The following is a 17,050-nucleotide window of genomic DNA, read 5'->3' on the forward strand; positions in this document are numbered from 1 at the left end:
GTTTATTTGATGACCCATTGTGCAGGCAATAAAAGCTGCTTCATCCACCATCCTGAGAGTGTCCCAATCCCTTCAGTACCGCCAAACACAAATTAATAATTTTTAACAAAGACAGATAAGAAGAACAGGGAACATTCCATCGCGAGCAAGCGGAAAAAAATTGGCCTCCTCAATTCTGGAAGTCACCAGCCTCCACTGGTGTGTATGTAAGTGTGTGTGTGTGTGTGTGTGTGTGTGTGTGTGTGTGTGTGTGTGTGTGTGTGTGTGTGTGTGTGTGTGTGTGTGTGTGTGTGTGTGCGTGCGTACGTGTGTGTGTTTGCGTGCTTATATCATTTGTCTTTTGTTTGGAAGGTATTTACATGTAGACGTCAGAGATACACGTATTGATGGACATTAATGGGCATGGGCTTAGCGCCCAGCAAACTAGCATTCAATTAAAGTCTCCCTTATACGTTCATTGTAGAAAAATAATTGTACCACCCGGCCTGATAGAAGCAATAAGAAAGACAGAAATGTTATGTGATTTCCATGGGCACTTGAAGGATTTATTTGGATAGTTTCTGTCTCTGCCCAGGTGGACTGCAGTGGGCAGGACTGGGTCATGTAGGGATGGGGGGTAATGGTGGGTAGATATGGTGTCAGACAGTAAGGATGCTGCTATTGGAGGTGGACAGTTTGAGCTCCTCCCGGGGGTTCTGCAGGGTATCTCGCGGGGCAGCATACTCGAGCACATTGGGCAGTCCGTGCACCACACAGCAGCTAACGGCACTGCGGAAGATGCCCATGTCATCGGCGTCATACCACTCATCTGTCTTCTCATCGTAGCATTCCGCATTGAAGGTGGTGGTGAAGCCATTGAAGCCGCCCACCACAAACAGAAGATCATCCACCACCTCGATGCCAAAGTTGCTCCGTGGGGTGAACATGGTGGGGACTGCGCGCCAGGTGTTGGTCTGGGGATTGTAGCACTCTGCGTTTCGCAGACGGTTGTCTCCATCAAAGCCGCCCACCTAAGAGAGGATAGGAGAAATGTGGGTCAATAACAGTATATCAGAACTTGAGCATAGATTTATTGTGTATTTTTATGTAGGTCTCACCGCATAGACCTGCTTCCCATAGGCGATGACCCCCACCCCACTGCGTCGGCTTGTCATGGGGGCGATCAGAGTCCATTGGTTGGTCTCAGGGTTGAAGTACTCTGCTGTGAACAGGCACTCATTCCCATCGAAACCACCACATATGTATACCTAGAATTAAGGCAACTCGTAAATTCATCCATCCTGGCTTTTTAATAGATTCATTGTACAATAGTTATCAAGTTGTGTTCCAGGTACAGTTAGTCTTACCTATTCCTCTGTTCCACTTACCTTTCCAAAAAGTGTGGTGGCACTGGCATCACTTCTCTGCTCATGCATGGGTGAGATGAGTGTCCACTGGTTGGTCTCAGGCTCATAGCGCTCAGCAGTGTTGAGTCGCACATAGCCATCAAAGCCGCCCATGGCGTAGATGCAGCCACCCAGCACAGCCACACTGACGTAGCAGCGCCGTGAGTGCATGGGTGCCACTTGGTGCCAAGTGTGTGTGACTGGGTTGAACTTGCGCACACTGTTGAAGTAGTCAACGCCGTCAAAGCCTCCCACGCAGTACACAAAGCCATTGAGGTAGGCAGCACCGTGGTAGGCCCGTGCGCTCTCCTCCTCTCGAGTCACATTGACCCATCGGTCAGCCCGTGCATCATACGCCTCAATGCCATTGGTGGGGCTGCCAGCACTCCAACCACCGATGGCCAGTAAGATGGCATAGGGCAGGCGAGGGCGGATCAGAGGGTTGCCGAAGTCAGAGCTGGAGGGCCCATTCATGGTCAGGTCATACATGGCCTTCAGTGCGTCGATGATGATGGGCCTGCAGTCAGCATTGGCTCTCACCAGTGGATTATTCTTCACATTGTTCATGAAGTAGTCCGCTGTCATCAAGGCCATGCGTACCTAAGCAAACAGACACAGACAGATATGGACACGGAATGCAGTCGGCAGCCGATACACCTTCATGAAATGCATCAAACATTTACGTGTTACGTGTGTTGTCCGACTCTCAGTCACCTTAGGCAACAGCACCGAGATCTGGGCTTCGCGGTCTTGAGGAGAATGGCCAATCCAGCGCAGGATGGCCTCAAACACTACATCTTCCTGCTTCACGTTCAGGTCGTCCTTCTCAATGATGTCACGAAACTGCCACGGCGAGAGTTCCAGGAACTCCTCGGAGCTACGCACCATCTCCTCAAAGTGATGCAGGATGAAGAGAGAGGACCTGCGCCTGAGCTCATGGCAGGAGTAGAAGTCTGCAAACGTACAGATCCCAATGCAGTTCTCCGGGCACAGCTGGGCCTCTAGGTAGTCACTGCAGGCTCGCACAACGCCCATGACAGAGAACTGGTCTGCAGCCACCAGAAGCTGCTGCGCATTCTCGTCAGTGACAGGCACAGAGCGTGTGTAGGCATACTCAATAATGAGACGCATCATGTCCGGTGACACACCAGGAATGTCGTACACCCGCTTTTCTAAGTTGTTCCAGCCACTTGTGAAGAGAGCTCTGTGGGTCAGGGTTTAGAGAGGAGGGATATGATGGTCAGGACTCATCCATATACTGTACCAAAGTTTCTCAATACTCTTTTCAATATAGTACAGCAATATAATAAACACCCTCTGCAATTATATGACAATATAAAGAGGGGTACACAAATATTATGAATCAATAGTTGTATCTTTTATAGAATGTATCATTGCTGCCACAAAGAACAATGTGTAAGCTCTTGTAGGATCTGGCTATTTTCTTCTGATTATCCTTTGGATCCATGCCAAGTGAATCCCTGCCATCCATCATGGCTACCCCCCCAAGTTAAGACACTCACCGGAAATACGGACTGCAGCCGCAAAGGATAGTCTTGTGTGCGTTGAATTCGATGCCATTGACTTTAATCACCACGTCACAGAATGTTCCTTCCAGTCGTAGCTCATTAAATATTGTACAGGCCATGGAACTCATTTTTCTCTCCATGTTGCATCTCTGAAATGTAGAGGTGGACCCCTCTTCCAGTTTATTCATTCTTGTGTTGAATATCTTTAATATCCACTTTTTGGGAAAGAGGTGGCACACTGCAACTATTCTTCTGAGCAATGAATGTGAACCTTCATTCCCCTTACATGTGGTAACCATGTTCTAGAATTGTGCATTATTACATCACAGTGAGTGATACAAAATTAGAATGTCTCAGATACCATTTTCATAATAAGCTGACACCATCATAAAAAAATATTAATGTTCTTCTTCTTCTTCCTCATCATCATCTCGTTTTTGAGGGTGCCCTGTGTGAAATGACAGCATCATTTAAACCATATTGACTTTTGTTGTATATATTTTGCCATTATAACAACAACAAAATCGCATAAAGAATTTATTGTGTATCTGCTCCATCAGGTGACAAATTAGGTAGGAACCTTTATTACTGCTTTTGTGGTACAGGGAAGATAATATTCAAACACATACATGTCCCTCCTCAATTTAAGCAAGTATTGAGGTTGTCTGGTGTTTACATCTTTAGTTGCTCTCCAAAGAGATCGTTTGATCCTCTATCAAATTATGTAAGTGTATTAATGTCCTTGTTTTTCAATGAAGGACTACAATACACATTAAATGGGGTGGCCGACCAGAAACCACAAAGATCAAAATGTTCTGAGCCTTGACTGTCTTACACTAATGTTAGCTAGCCATATTCTAGCTAGACACATTATTTAGACACATAGAAAGACAAACTAAAAGACTAAAACAGTCACATGAACAACTACAGGACAGTCTTGTCAGATACGGTAGCTGATCAGTTTCGTGTTTGTAAATATGTCGTGTTGCCATCTGTCAGTGAGAGAAGGACCATGTTGCTTGAACACTGGGATGACGTACAAACATGAGTCTTTTTGTTTTTACCGTAACTGAAAATGAAAATTGCAAATGACTGTATGTGTCTGTAAGTTATGTAAGCTTCTCTTTTGTTTTGCATTGTTTTTTTCTACTCATGTAAATGATTCATGAAACGACAGCTGTCAAACATTACTGTCCAACCTGTGATGTTTTATTTATAGATTTGGGGGGGTATTTCATATTTTAATGTAAAACCTTTGTCTGCTTAGAAAAGGAAAGAAAGGGAAAACAGCAGCATACAACAAAGAAACAATAAAACATTTCATTATGTTTTGGTGTTTATGTCATTGGAATGTACTGACATGAAGAGACATAGGCTACTGTGCAAAGAGTTTGTGTGTGTGTGTGTGTGTGTGTGTGTGTGTGTGTGTGTGTGTGTGTGTGTGTGTGTGTGTATCAGTGGAGGCTCCTCCATAGAGGTGGAGGAGGCCTGGCCTCCCCAATAATTTGAGAGAAGAGAGAGAGATTTAAAAAAGCAATAATTATATTTATTTTATTTATTTATTTATTTAACAAAAAACATTTTTTTTATTTTTTTATATTAATATTATTTCCGTTTTGTTCATAAATCAGAATTTTTCCATGGCTAAAACCCAATATTGCAATTGTAAAGCACCTACAGGCCAGAATCCCTATCCGTTTGTATTGAGGGAGGCCAGGCCTCCCCCAGGAAAGTGGTTTCTCATAGAAGTCAATGTAATGCCATTTTTTTCATGGCAATATGTGATTGGCCAAATCACTGAAAATGGGTGGGCAAGGGAGGCCTGGCCTCACCATGCATTGAGTCCAGGGCTGAAAGATTGACATTTTGTTCGTCCAATCACATGAAGCCATTTTGAGAATTCGCCAGTCACTTCAGTCAGTTTAGGACTTTTATTTAGAAACTTTTTTTTTAGGACTTTTATTCTGAATGTAAAAAATTTAGGACTTTTATTCAGAAACTTTTTTTAGGACTTTTATTTTGAAACCTTTTTTTTAGGACTTTTGTTCTGAAACTTTTTTTAGGACTTTTATTCTGAAACTTTTTTTTAGGACTTTTTTCAGAATTTTTAACTAACTCCCAGCAGAGTCAAAACACAAACTTCTGTTCACTACCTTTTCCAGTTGAACATAAACTAAACTATTTAAATGCTGCTTTTGCGAAAGATACTTACATCCCACCCTTTTTTTTCAGAGGATGCAAAGTTATAATGTAGCGTTAATGTAGATGTTGTAGTTACCAACTGTTCAAACCCAGGCAGCGGGACCAGCAGGAAAACACAACTAGATCTTCTATAATTCTAACTGGATAGTACTTTGTTTCCAATCATAGTTAGCTAGATTACTTACTTAGCTAGCTTACCTTTACTTATCAAATGTACATTATGTGATATAAACACAGTGCACACACACCGATGTCTAGCATAGGCACAGCACATCGCCATAATTTTTTGGTTATGCTTGTTGTAAATAAAAGTTCTATGATGCATTGAAATGACATTAAACTAAGATAATAAGATGGTTATCATAATTTTTCTAATCTTTATTAATAAGTTATTACAGAAACAGTAAGTGAAATTTTCCAAGAGCGAAATCTGTTGTGGTATTTAAAAACTGGCGGTTAAGGTTGAACTCTGAACATGGGATGACGATGTTGTGACGATTTCCATTGACCAATCAACGGTCTGCAGAGTCACACGTCACACACAGCCTGGCAAAAAGTACCTCTCGCTACCCCTCTGAAACGAGAACTAAAACGGCTCGGCCCGGTTTGGTTGGCAGTGGAGAAAGCAAAACAAACCGGCCTCACGCGGTACGGCACGGTAGTGGAAAAGCGCCATAACATAGTCACGCAGGCACATACGTAAATTGAAAATAAAATTGTCGCCTTCAAAATAAAAGCAATGCAATTGTACTGGACGCATTGCCTACACTTATTTACATGTTATTTCTAAACTGTTGGGGGGTTTTTGGACCTCACACAGGGCCGGCCAGGGACAGCCATAGGGCCACATGCGGCCCGGGGGCCGTACAATGCCCAGGTCTGCTGTAGAGCAATGAATATTTCCTCGCAGATACAAACCGATGTAAGAGCGTATATATTTTCAGCATGGCTTCACAAACATGCAGGCCTGATCTCCCAGGCGCCCGGGAGAGCAGGGAAAACCAAGAGCCTGAGCAAAGGCATACAAATGAATAACCTAACGGTGAAAAACAATACCGCTATTTACTTATACCTATTTATAGGCTACGGTGTGAGTTTATGTCCGCTCTGCTGATTATCAGAAACGGGAGGGGCCTAGGGCATGGCTAGTCAGTAACCCACCCTGCCTGAAAACCTCAACTATCATCCCAGTCCCGAAGAAAAGCACGGTGAGCTGCCTAAACGACTACCGCCCGGTGGCACTCACACCAATCATCATGAAGTGCTTCGAGAAACTAGTCCGGGCCCACATACTCACACGCCTCCCTCCCAACCTGGATCCATACCAGTTCGCCTACAGAGCCCACAGGTCCACAGAGGACGCCATCGCGACGACTCTCCACGCCACTCTATCCCACCTGGAGAGGGGAAACAGCTACGCGAGACTGCTCTTCGTGGACTTCAGCTCCGCCTTCAACACCATCCTTCCAGACAGGCTAGTGACCAAACTACTAGACCTGGGTCTATCACACTCTATATGTGCGTGGATCAAGGACTTCCTGACCGACCGCCCCCAGAGGGTGCGGGTGGGCCCCCACACCTCCACAGCCCTCAGACTCAGCACTGGGTCCCCCCAGGGCTGCGTGCTAAGCCCCATCCTCTACAACCTCTACACCTACGACTTCACCCCCGTCCACCCCAGCAACTCCATCGTAAAGTTTGCAGACGACACCACCGTGGTGGGATGCATCTCGGGGGGGGGACGAGGCGGCGTACAGGGATGAGGTAGAGCAACTGAGCAAGCTGTGCAAGGTTAACAACCTGCTGCTGAACAAGTCAAAGACCCAGGAAATCATCGTAGACTTCAGGAGGAAAAAGTCCGAGATCCAGCCCCTGCTCATCGACGGAGAGAGCGTGGAGAGAGTCTCAACCCTCCGATTCCTGGGGATGCACATGCAGGATGACCTGACCTGGAAGGACAACACAAAAGGCACCATCAAGAGGGCACAACAGCGGCTATACACCCTGAGAGTCCTCAGGAAGGAACACAGCAAGCAGGAGATACTGGTGACCTTCTACCGCGGCGCAGTGGAGAGCATCCTCACCTACGGCATCTGCAACTGGTTCTCCAGCTGCACAACAGCGGAGAGAAATGCGCTACAGAGAGTCGTGAGAACAGCACAGAAGATCACCGGCGCCCCCCTCCCCTCTCTGGAAGAGCTGTACAACACACGCTGTCTCAGGAAGGCCTCCAAGATCTCCAGGGACCCGACCCACCCTGGGTACGAACACTTTACCAGGCTGCCCTCGAAAAGGCGGTTCAGGACCATGGCCGCAAAGACAAACAGACTGAAGAACAGCTTCTACCACAGGGCCGTCCAGGCCCTGAACACAGCAAAGACCTAAGTTCTGGGCCCTGGACAGTCTGGACGGATTGTATGGCAGCTGCTGGACTGAAAAAATCAGGTGTAGTGCTGAGGCACAAACATGTACATTTCAAGCCTGCAAACTGTGACACTTTAAATAAATGTGAAACAATACTATTGTGCAATATGACAACCCTAGTCGTCTATCTGTACAGTATAGTACAGTGGATAGTGTACATAGCCTTTATTTATGTAAACCAGCTCCTTCCCTTCTTGTGATTTTTTTTTAAAGTGTTTTTTTTCCCTTTCCTAACACCAGGGGAGCCACCCCTCCTAAATTTCGTTGTTTGGTACCTGTACTGTAGCAATGACAATAAAGTCCATTCATTCATTAACGTCATGTTGCATTCCACATGTAGTACCTTTTTCCGCCACATGAGTGTATGAGTGCTGTTCTGCAGGATAAATATTAGAAATGGATGAAGTATTGTTCTGAATTGTATGTTGTGTGTCTGATTGACATAGTGTTTGAGTGCTTTTGACATGTCATTGATTGTATGTAGTATGTTGTGGTGAATGTTGTGAGCCTGAGCAGAAGGGACAATAGCTGCTGCAGGCGGACCAGAGATTCATGCCAATTGTTTTGTTTATTTGATGACCCATTGTGCAGGCAATAAAAGCTGCTTCATCCACCATCCTGAGAGTGTCCCAATCCCTTCAGTACCGCCAAACACAAATTAATAATTTTTAACAAAGACAGATAAGAAGAACAGGGAACATTCCATCGCGAGCAAGCGGAAAAAAATTGGCCTCCTCAATTCTGGAAGTCACCAGCCTCCACTGGTGTGTATGTAAGTGTGTGTGTGTGTGTGTGTGTGTGTGTGTGTGTGTGTGTGTGTGTGTGTGCGTGCGTACGTGTGTGTGTTTGCGTGCTTATATCATTTGTCTTTTGTTTGGAAGGTATTTACATGTAGACGTCAGAGATACACGTATTGATGGACATTAATGGGCATGGGCTAAGCGCCCAGCAAAGTTAAGACATGATTGCAAACTAGCATTCAATTAAAGTCTCCCTTATACGTTCATTGTAGAAAAATAATTGTACCACCCGGCCTGATAGAAGCAATAAGAAAGACAGAAATGTTATGTGATTTCCATGGGCACTTGAAGGATTTATTTGGATAGTTTCTGTCTCTGCCCAGGTGGACTGCAGTGGGCAGGACTGGTCCCCATGTAGGGATGGGGGGTAATGGTGGGTAGATATGGTGTCAGACAGTAAGGATGCTGGTATTGGAGGTGGACAGTTTGAGCTCCTCCCGGGGGTTCTGCAGGGTATCTCGCGGGGCAGCATACTCGAGCACATTGGGCAGTCCGTGCACCACACAGCAGCTAACGGCACTGCGGAAGATGCCCATGTCATCGGCGTCATACCACTCATCTGTCTTCTCATCGTAGCACTCCGCATTGAAGGTGGTGGTGAAGCCATTGAAGCCGCCCACCACAAACAGAAGATCATCCACCACCTCGATGCCAAAGTTGCTCCGTGGGGTGAACATGGTGGGAACTGCGCGCCAGGTGTTGGTCTGGGGATTGTAGCACTCTGCGTTTCGCAGACGGTTGGCTCCATCAAAGCCGCCCACCTAAGAGAGGATAGGAGAAATGTGGGTCAATAACAGTATATCAGAACTTGAGCATAGATTTATTGTGTATTTTTATGTAGGTCTCACCGCATAGACCTGCTCCCCATAGGCGATGACCCCCACCCCACTCCGTTGGCTTGTCATGGGGGCGATCAGAGTCCATTGGTTGGTCTCAGGGTTGAAGCACTCTGCTGTGAACAGGCACTCATTCCCATCGAAACCACCACATATGTATACCTAGAATTAAGGCAACTCGTAAATTCATCCATCCTGGCTTTTTAATAGATTCATTGTACAATAGTTATCAAGTTGTGTTCCAGGTACAGTTAGTCTTACCTATTCCTCTGTTCCACTTACCTTTCCAAAAAGTGTGGTGGCACTGGCATCACTTCTCTGCTCATGCATGGGTGAGATGAGTGTCCACTGGTTGGTCTCAGGCTCATAGCGCTCAGCAGTGTTGACTCGCACATAGCCATCAAAGCCGCCCATGGCGTAGATGCAGCCACCCAGCACAGCCACACTGACGTAGCCGCGCCGTGAGTGCATGGGTGCCACTTGGTGCCAAGTGTGTGTGACTGGGTTGAACTTGCGCACACTGTTGAAGTAGTCAACCCCGTCAAAGCCTCCCACGCAGTACACAAAGCCATTGAGGTAGGCAGCACCGTGGTAGGCCCGTGCGCTCTCCTCCTCTCGAGTCACATTGACCCATCGGTCAGCCCGTGCATCATACGCCTCAATGCCATTGGTGGGGCTGCCACCACTCCAACCACCGATGGCCAGTAAGATGGCATAGGGCAGGCGAGGGCGGGTCAGAGGGTTGCCGAAGTCAGAGCTGGAGGGCCCATTCATGGTCAGGTCATACATGGCCTTCAGTGCGTCGATGATGATGGGCCTGCAGTCAGCATTGGCTCTCACCAGTGGATTATTCTTCACACTGTCCATGAAGTAGTCCACTGTCATCAAGGCCATGCGTACCTAAGCAAACAGACACAGACAGATATGGACACAGAATGCAGTCGGCAGCCGCCGATACACCTTCATGAAATGAATCAAACATTTACGTGTTACGTGTGTTGTCCGACTCTCAGTCACCTTAGGCAACAGCACCGAGATCTGGGCTTTGCGGTCTTGAGGAGAATGGCCAATCCAGTGCAGGATGGCCTCAAACACTACATCTTCCTGCTTCACGTTCAGGTCGTCCTTCTCAATGATGTCACGAAACTGCCACGGCGAGAGTTCCAGGAACTCCTCGGAGCTACGCACCATCTCCTTAAAGTGATGCAGGATGAAGAGAGAGGACCTGCGCCTGAGCTCCGGGCAGGAGTAGAAGTCTGCAAACGTACAGATCCCAATGCAGTTCTCCGGGCACAGCTGGGCCTCTAGGTAGTCACTGCAGGCTCGCACAACGCCCATGACAGAGAACTGGTCTGCAGCCACCAGAAGCTGCTGCGCATTCTCGTCAGTGACAGGCACAGAGCGTGTGTAGGCATACTCAATAATGAGACGCATCATGTCCGGTGACACACCAGGAATATCGTACACCCGCTTTTCTAAGTTGCTCCAGCCACTTGTGAAGAGAGCTCTGTGGGTCAGGGTTTAGAGAGGAGGGATATGATGGTCAGGACTCATCCATATACTGTACCAAAGTTTCTCAACACTCTTTTCAATATAGTACAGCAATATAATAAACACCCTCTGCAATTATATGACAATATAAAGAGGGGTACACAAATATTATGAATCAATAGTTGTATCTTTTATAGAATGTATCATTGCTGCCACAAAGAACAATGTGTAAGCTCTTGTAGGATCTGGCTATTTTCTTCTGATTATCCTTTGGATCCATGCCAAGTGAATCCCTGCCATCCATCATGGCTACCCCCCCAAGTTAAGACACTCACCGGAAATATGGACTGCAGCCGCAAAGGATAGTCTTGTGTGCGTTGAATTCGATGCCATTGACTTTAATCACCACGTCACAGAATTTTCCTTCCAGTCGTAGCTCATTAAATATTGTACAGGCCATGGAACTCATTTTTCTCTCCATGTTGCATCTCTGAAATGTAGAGGTGGACCCCTCTTCCAGTTCATTCATTCTTGTGTTGAATATCTTTAATATCCACTTTTGGGGCAAGAGAGAGACTTTTTGTGGCACACTGCAACTATTCTTCTGAGCAATGAATGTGAACCTTCATTCCCCTTACATGTGGTAACCATGTTCTAGAATTGTGCATTATTACATCACAGTGAGTGATACAAAATTAGAATGTCTCAGATACCATTTTCATAATAAGCTGACACCATCATAAAAAAATATTAATGTTCTTCTTCTTCATCATCATCATCATCATCATCTCGTTTTTGAGGGTGCCCTGTGTGAAATGACAGCATCATTTAAACCATATTGACTTTTGTTGTATATATTTTGCCATTATAGCAACAAAAAAATCGCATAAAGAATTTATTGTGTATCTGCTCCATCAGGTGACAAATTAGGTAGGAACCTTTATTACTGCTTTTGTGGTACAGGGAAGATAATATTCAAACACATACATGTCCGTCCTCAATTTAAGCAAGTATTTAGGTTGTCTGGTATTTACATCTTTAGTTGCTCTCCAAAGAGATCGTTTGATCCTCTATCAAATTATGTAAGTGTATTAATGTCCTTGTTTTTCAATGAAGGACTACAATACACGTTAAATGGGGTGGCCGACCAGAAACCACAAAGATCAAAATGTTCTGAGCCTTGACTGTCTTACACTAATGTTAGCTAGCCAGATTCTAGCCGGACACATTATTATTTAGACACATAGAAAGACAAACTAAAACACTAAAACAGTCACATGAACAACTACAGGACAGTCTTGTCAGATACGGTAGCTAATCAGTTTCGTGTTTGTAAATATGTCGTGTTGCCATCTGACAGTGAGAGAAGGACCATGTTGCTTGAACACTGGGATGACGTACAAACATGAGTCTTTTTGTTTTTACCGTAACTGAAAATGAAAATGGCAAATGACTATGTGTCTGTAAGTTATGTAAGCTTCTCTTTTGTTTTGCATTGTTTTTTTCTACTCATGTAAATGATTCATGAAACGACAGCTGTCAAACATTACTGTCCAACCTGTGATGTTTTATTTATAGATTTGGGGGGGTATTTCATATTTTAATGTAAAACCTTTGTCTGCTTAGAAAAGGAAAGAAAGGGAAAACAGCAGCATACAACAAAGAAACAATAAAACATTTCATTATGTTTTGGTGTTTATGTCATTGGAATGTACTGACATGAAGAGACATGGGCTACTGTGCAAAGAGTGTGTGTGACTGTGTGTGTGTGTGTGTGTGTGTGTGTGTGTGTGTGTGTGTGTGTGTGTGTGTGTGTGTGTGTGTGTGTGTGTGTGTGTGTGTGTGTGTGTGTGTGTGCGTGCGTGCGTGCGTGCGTGTGCGTGCGTGTGTGTGTGTGTATCAGTGGAGGCTCCTCCATAGAGGTGGAGGAGGCCTGGCCTCCCCAATAATTTGTGAGAAGAGAGAGAGATTTAAAAAAGCAATATTTATATTTATTTTATTTATTTAACAAAAAACAATCACATGAAGCCATTTTGAGAATTCGCCAGTCACTTCAGTCAAAGAAACACTTCGCCATAGTGGCTACGAGTGTCCTATCAACTTGTCCTTTGCACACCCATGGCTATTATCCCTGAAAATACTTTTGCTTAAAATGACCTCGGAAGTCGGCGAGATTCTGGCGCGATTTATGCATCGAATAGGTAAACAACATTTTTGATTTATTGAACAGTTTTATTTTTAATATTAATAATTAATAATTGTATGTAGTATGTTGTGGTGAATGTTGTGAGCCTGAGCAGAAGGGACAATAGCTGCTGCAGGCGGACCAGAGATTCATGCCAATTGTTTTGTTTATTTGATGACCCATTGTGCAGGTAACTTATTACATATGTTGTTTGAGTTCTATGTTTTGGTGCATTTTGTAAGAGCCCACTCGTGGCGTTGCTAGCATTCGCGATCTATACCCTCCTCACTCTCTCACCATGCGCTTTCACTCCAAATGCAGCTATAGGCACGCCCCGAACACAGCTGAGTGTTATTTTGATCACATAAATCAACTAAACACACTGAACGCCTTCCCCATAGATTTCTAATCACGAGAGAAACATGAATTCTCCTGCCTGAAGATTAAATGTGTGCCAGAAAGAATTATAGCCCCAGAGGAACAATGGTGAGTGAGGGGACCAATGGTATTCTTAATATGAGTCCGATTTTACTTTATCTCCGTCTCAAATTAGGCCTAACTAACCCCATAATGTACAACGTTTGAACTCCTATGTGAGTGGTTGTCAGACTGACTAAAATCCATTGTTTAATGTTGTTCCTGTAGTGGGTAGACAGACACTACTATGGACAGGACACCACATCTGGGTATTGGAATCAATTGCATATGAGATACATCTTCAATGCGCCTTTTCTTAGTAAGAAACACATGACAGTTGTTATTTGAGAGTCTAGCAGTGGATGAATGCATGTTCCTGATATTTACTCCGAGTCTTCTCATTGACAAAGTTGTTTTTCATTTATTTAAGTATCTTGGTTCTGACTAACACCACGGAATCGGCGCGCGTCCCCGTCACACGCGGATTGACTCTGCGCGTGCCCGTCAGAGCATCAAAGTTAGGAGACGCAGGAGCAGGATGCCCTTCTACCCATTCACTTGGCGCTTACTGGAGTAACCTAACTGGGTGATGTTAGTAAGATATTGCTGCTTCAACAGAAGAAGATTAAAGTAAATGCTTTGGACTTTATACCTGTATCGTTTTAGGTGACATCATCCTCTTTTGATGGAGTTTATGGAAAATGCAATTGTTTGTTCTCCTCGTTTCGTTGTGTGGATGCGTCCTCTGCTCAGGTATCTTTCCTATTTTGTATTGTTTGTCTTCAACTTTGGAAATGTCAAGTAGGCATTTTTACTCGTCGTCTATTCTTTATCGCCTACTACATTCAGCTGTGCGCAATTACGCATTGGTGTTTTTTCACCGGACGATTCCATTGCCTCCTGTGATATCAGTTCTTGAATATCTTGACCCTGTTCACAAACAATGGAGTTTGTTTTCTGTTTTCGGTTATATTTATTACGCATTTAAGTTATATTCCAAATCCAATCGATGTGTGTATATATAGGCTATCGTTAATTTAAATGGTTATTGAACAGCAGTACATATTCCAGATTGTACCTATATATTCAACAGCATATTGTAGATATAATGGAGATAGGCGTGTTGTGTTTTACAAGTGATGCCCAAAAAAATGTTTAACAATCCGTTAGATCAGAGAACGGATATGTGTTACATGCTGCCCAGAGGAATCGCCACTAATCAATTCCACACGAATCTGCTGCGCCTTTATTGGACAGTTTAGGCAGCAAGCTGACTCAAATGATTACCGATAAGACAACAAGTTTGAGTTGGTCATGGATTTTTTTTTCCAATGATTTATTGGTGGCTGTGATTGGACACCACCACACTTGAAGGTGCATCAGATAATGACCCCCATATTGCATAAGATTATAATTATATTATCACTGCTGTGGCAGCCGGGTTCATAAGAGAGAGCTGTTGAAATGGACGATAAAGTTATGATTGCAATAATTTCAGTGGATTTCACCCGAGTCTGTTGAACTGACGCTGATGCTTTAAAAAAAAAAAAAAAAAGAGGCACTGAATGTTAGATGCGTCGGTTCTTGCAATGGTCAGTTAAGGACGGGAGGGCAGTGAAGGGAATGGCGCCCCCTCTCGGATATTCTGCACTGATTTTGTTTATCTCAGTAGAGGCAATGAAAGATGTCAATAATTGCCCTATGGGTTCCCTGTACATTACCCTCATCGAATATTCATGACTGAGGGATGTTTTAAAAATGTGAATTAACCAAAGCTCTCCTATAGCAGCAAAGACCACGTCCACCATAATGCTTTCAATCAAAGTACTATGGATAGAAGACAATCTCTGCATTGTGAAATGTTGCTTGGAAACATGAATGTGCCTCTGTGTATTGTAATTCTGTTATTATTAACATACAAATGATTGAATGAATGTGTGTGTGTGTGTGTGTGTGTGTGTCCAAGTCTGGCCGTTGCAGATGCAGTGTTACCACTGTGAAGAGACGTTATTGGACAACGACTGCTCAGCTCCCAAGTTCATCGTCAACTGCACAGCAAACATCCAGAATGCCTGTCAGAAGGAGGTGATAGTGGGAGAGAATGGTGAGCTTGGCTGACTTTGGCACAATTCCAATTCACAATTCTTAGCCCTACTCCTCCATTTTGAGCTTTCAAATGTACAGTAGGGGTGTCCCAATTCTTGTTGACATGTAGGGGTAGGGCCAAGTGGTAGGCCTCCAAACTGAGTTTTTTTAGATGCACACTCCAAACGGAGTTCCAAACGGAGTGCTATGCGAAATCCCAGAATGCCTTGCGAATCATTGGCAAGATAGTGGCAAACGCACAAGCAATGTAATTATTTTCTTCGTTAATAATGATTTTTTTTTAAATTATGATAACCATTGTATTATCTTAGTTTAAGTTTAGTTTAACCTTTTACTTATAACAAGCATAATGGAAAAAATCGCTAGTATGCCGGTGTCTCTAGCTATCTATCTAACATTACAACAATGTTTTTAGGCTGATTTGTGCATGACAGGCCTTGACATATTTCCATGTAGCATTTCCCCCCTTTGATTTCAGCCGCGAAGTTGTTGCATTTCCTAATATCAGTGCAGACTGACAGGGTATGAGCACGGGTTGCTTGCCTACAGAGCATCGCTATTCTGTCATGAACTGGCCTGATAATGAAGCATTGTTCTTTTTTATTTGATGACTTGTTTGAGCGATTGATAGCGTGAGCACTTAAGTTGTGACTGAATCGCGGGTGTCCTTGCTTTTCTATGATACTACTGGTAACGTTTCAGGGTTGGAAAGTGAGTGGCGCACCAAAACTAGGGGTAGGGGTAAAAAAGATAAATGGGATTGGGCCTTTTGCTCTGTCCAAGGCCCAATCCCATTTCTAATGTTTACCCCTACCCCTCGTTTTGGAGTGCCACTTGGTCTTCGGCTTGCCCCTCGGAACAGAATTATAAGGGGTAGTAGTTGAAAATATTCCCCTATGAAATGGGATACTACTGATGACGTATCAGGGTCGCATCCTATTTCATAGGGGAATATTTTCAACCACTACCCCTTGTAACTGTTTGTTTGGCAATGTATGTATCTTATGTATTTGACAAAACAGACAACTTTTGCAAAACATGACACTTTAGATACAATTGACACATTCAATTAACCCTAACCCTAACCCAAACAGTCAGACGTATTGCAACCATAACACATCTTTTCGCATGGTCCTTTCCAACACACTTTTGTTGTTTTAATTTGTTAATGCTTTATATCTTTAACCCAACGCTTGGCCACCTCACAGTCTTCTCCCTCTACCTCTCTCAGGTGTTTCCTACCGGAAGGCCTGTGCCTCCTTCTCCACCTGCCTGATCGTGTCTGCTGGTTACCAGTCCTTCTGCGTCCCCGGCCGAATGGGCTCTGTCTGCATCAGCTGCTGTAACACCCCGCTCTGCAACGGACCCCGGCCTCCCAAGATCTCCATGGCCCCTCCCTCCCACCCCACCGTCAGCCCTTATACCCTCATCATCATCATCACTGTCGCTATGGGAACACTGCAATGACAAAGTGGGATTGGACACAGTGGTTAGAAGGTGACGTCACGTTGTTGGAGTTGCTTGGAGCTGCCAGACACTCTTAGCTGGGCTGGCCGCTGGTATAAGCAGAGTCTATGCGGTTATTTAGGGCCACAACCACTAAAGGGGGCCACACTTTTAGCGCAAGCTACCACCCGTCAATCAAAAACTCGGCTACTCCCGTCAACGAAACACC

General features: G+C 44.5%; 2 protein-coding genes across 2 annotated transcripts; one reads left to right on the forward strand and one right to left on the reverse strand.

Moving 5' to 3' along the window:
• Nucleotides 1–638: 638 nt before the first annotated feature.
• Nucleotides 639–11,148, reverse strand: LOC308173522 (kelch-like protein 10; the record flags this gene model as incomplete). Its single annotated transcript, XM_080548550.1, has 5 exons — nucleotides 639–1,010; nucleotides 1,098–1,247; nucleotides 1,368–1,985; nucleotides 2,100–2,589; nucleotides 11,003–11,148. The coding sequence occupies 5 exons, from the start codon at nucleotides 11,146–11,148 to the stop codon at nucleotides 639–641; spliced, it is 1,776 nt and encodes a 591-aa protein (XP_080404676.1).
• A 2,822-nt stretch (nucleotides 11,149–13,970) lies between these two features.
• LOC308173523 (ly6/PLAUR domain-containing protein 1-like) lies at nucleotides 13,971–16,842 on the forward strand (the record flags this gene model as incomplete). The annotated part of the gene is made up of 3 exons (XM_080548551.1): nucleotides 13,971–14,022; nucleotides 15,236–15,373; nucleotides 16,607–16,842. 3 exons carry the CDS (start codon nucleotides 13,971–13,973, stop codon nucleotides 16,840–16,842), a joined length of 426 nt encoding a protein of 141 aa, XP_080404677.1.
• Between the last annotated feature and the right edge of the window lie 208 nt (nucleotides 16,843–17,050).

This window comes from Nansenia antarctica (assembly GCF_963989245.1).
Source record: "Nansenia antarctica genome assembly, chromosome: 18".
Taxonomy (NCBI): domain Eukaryota; kingdom Metazoa; phylum Chordata; class Actinopteri; order Argentiniformes; family Microstomatidae; genus Nansenia; species Nansenia antarctica.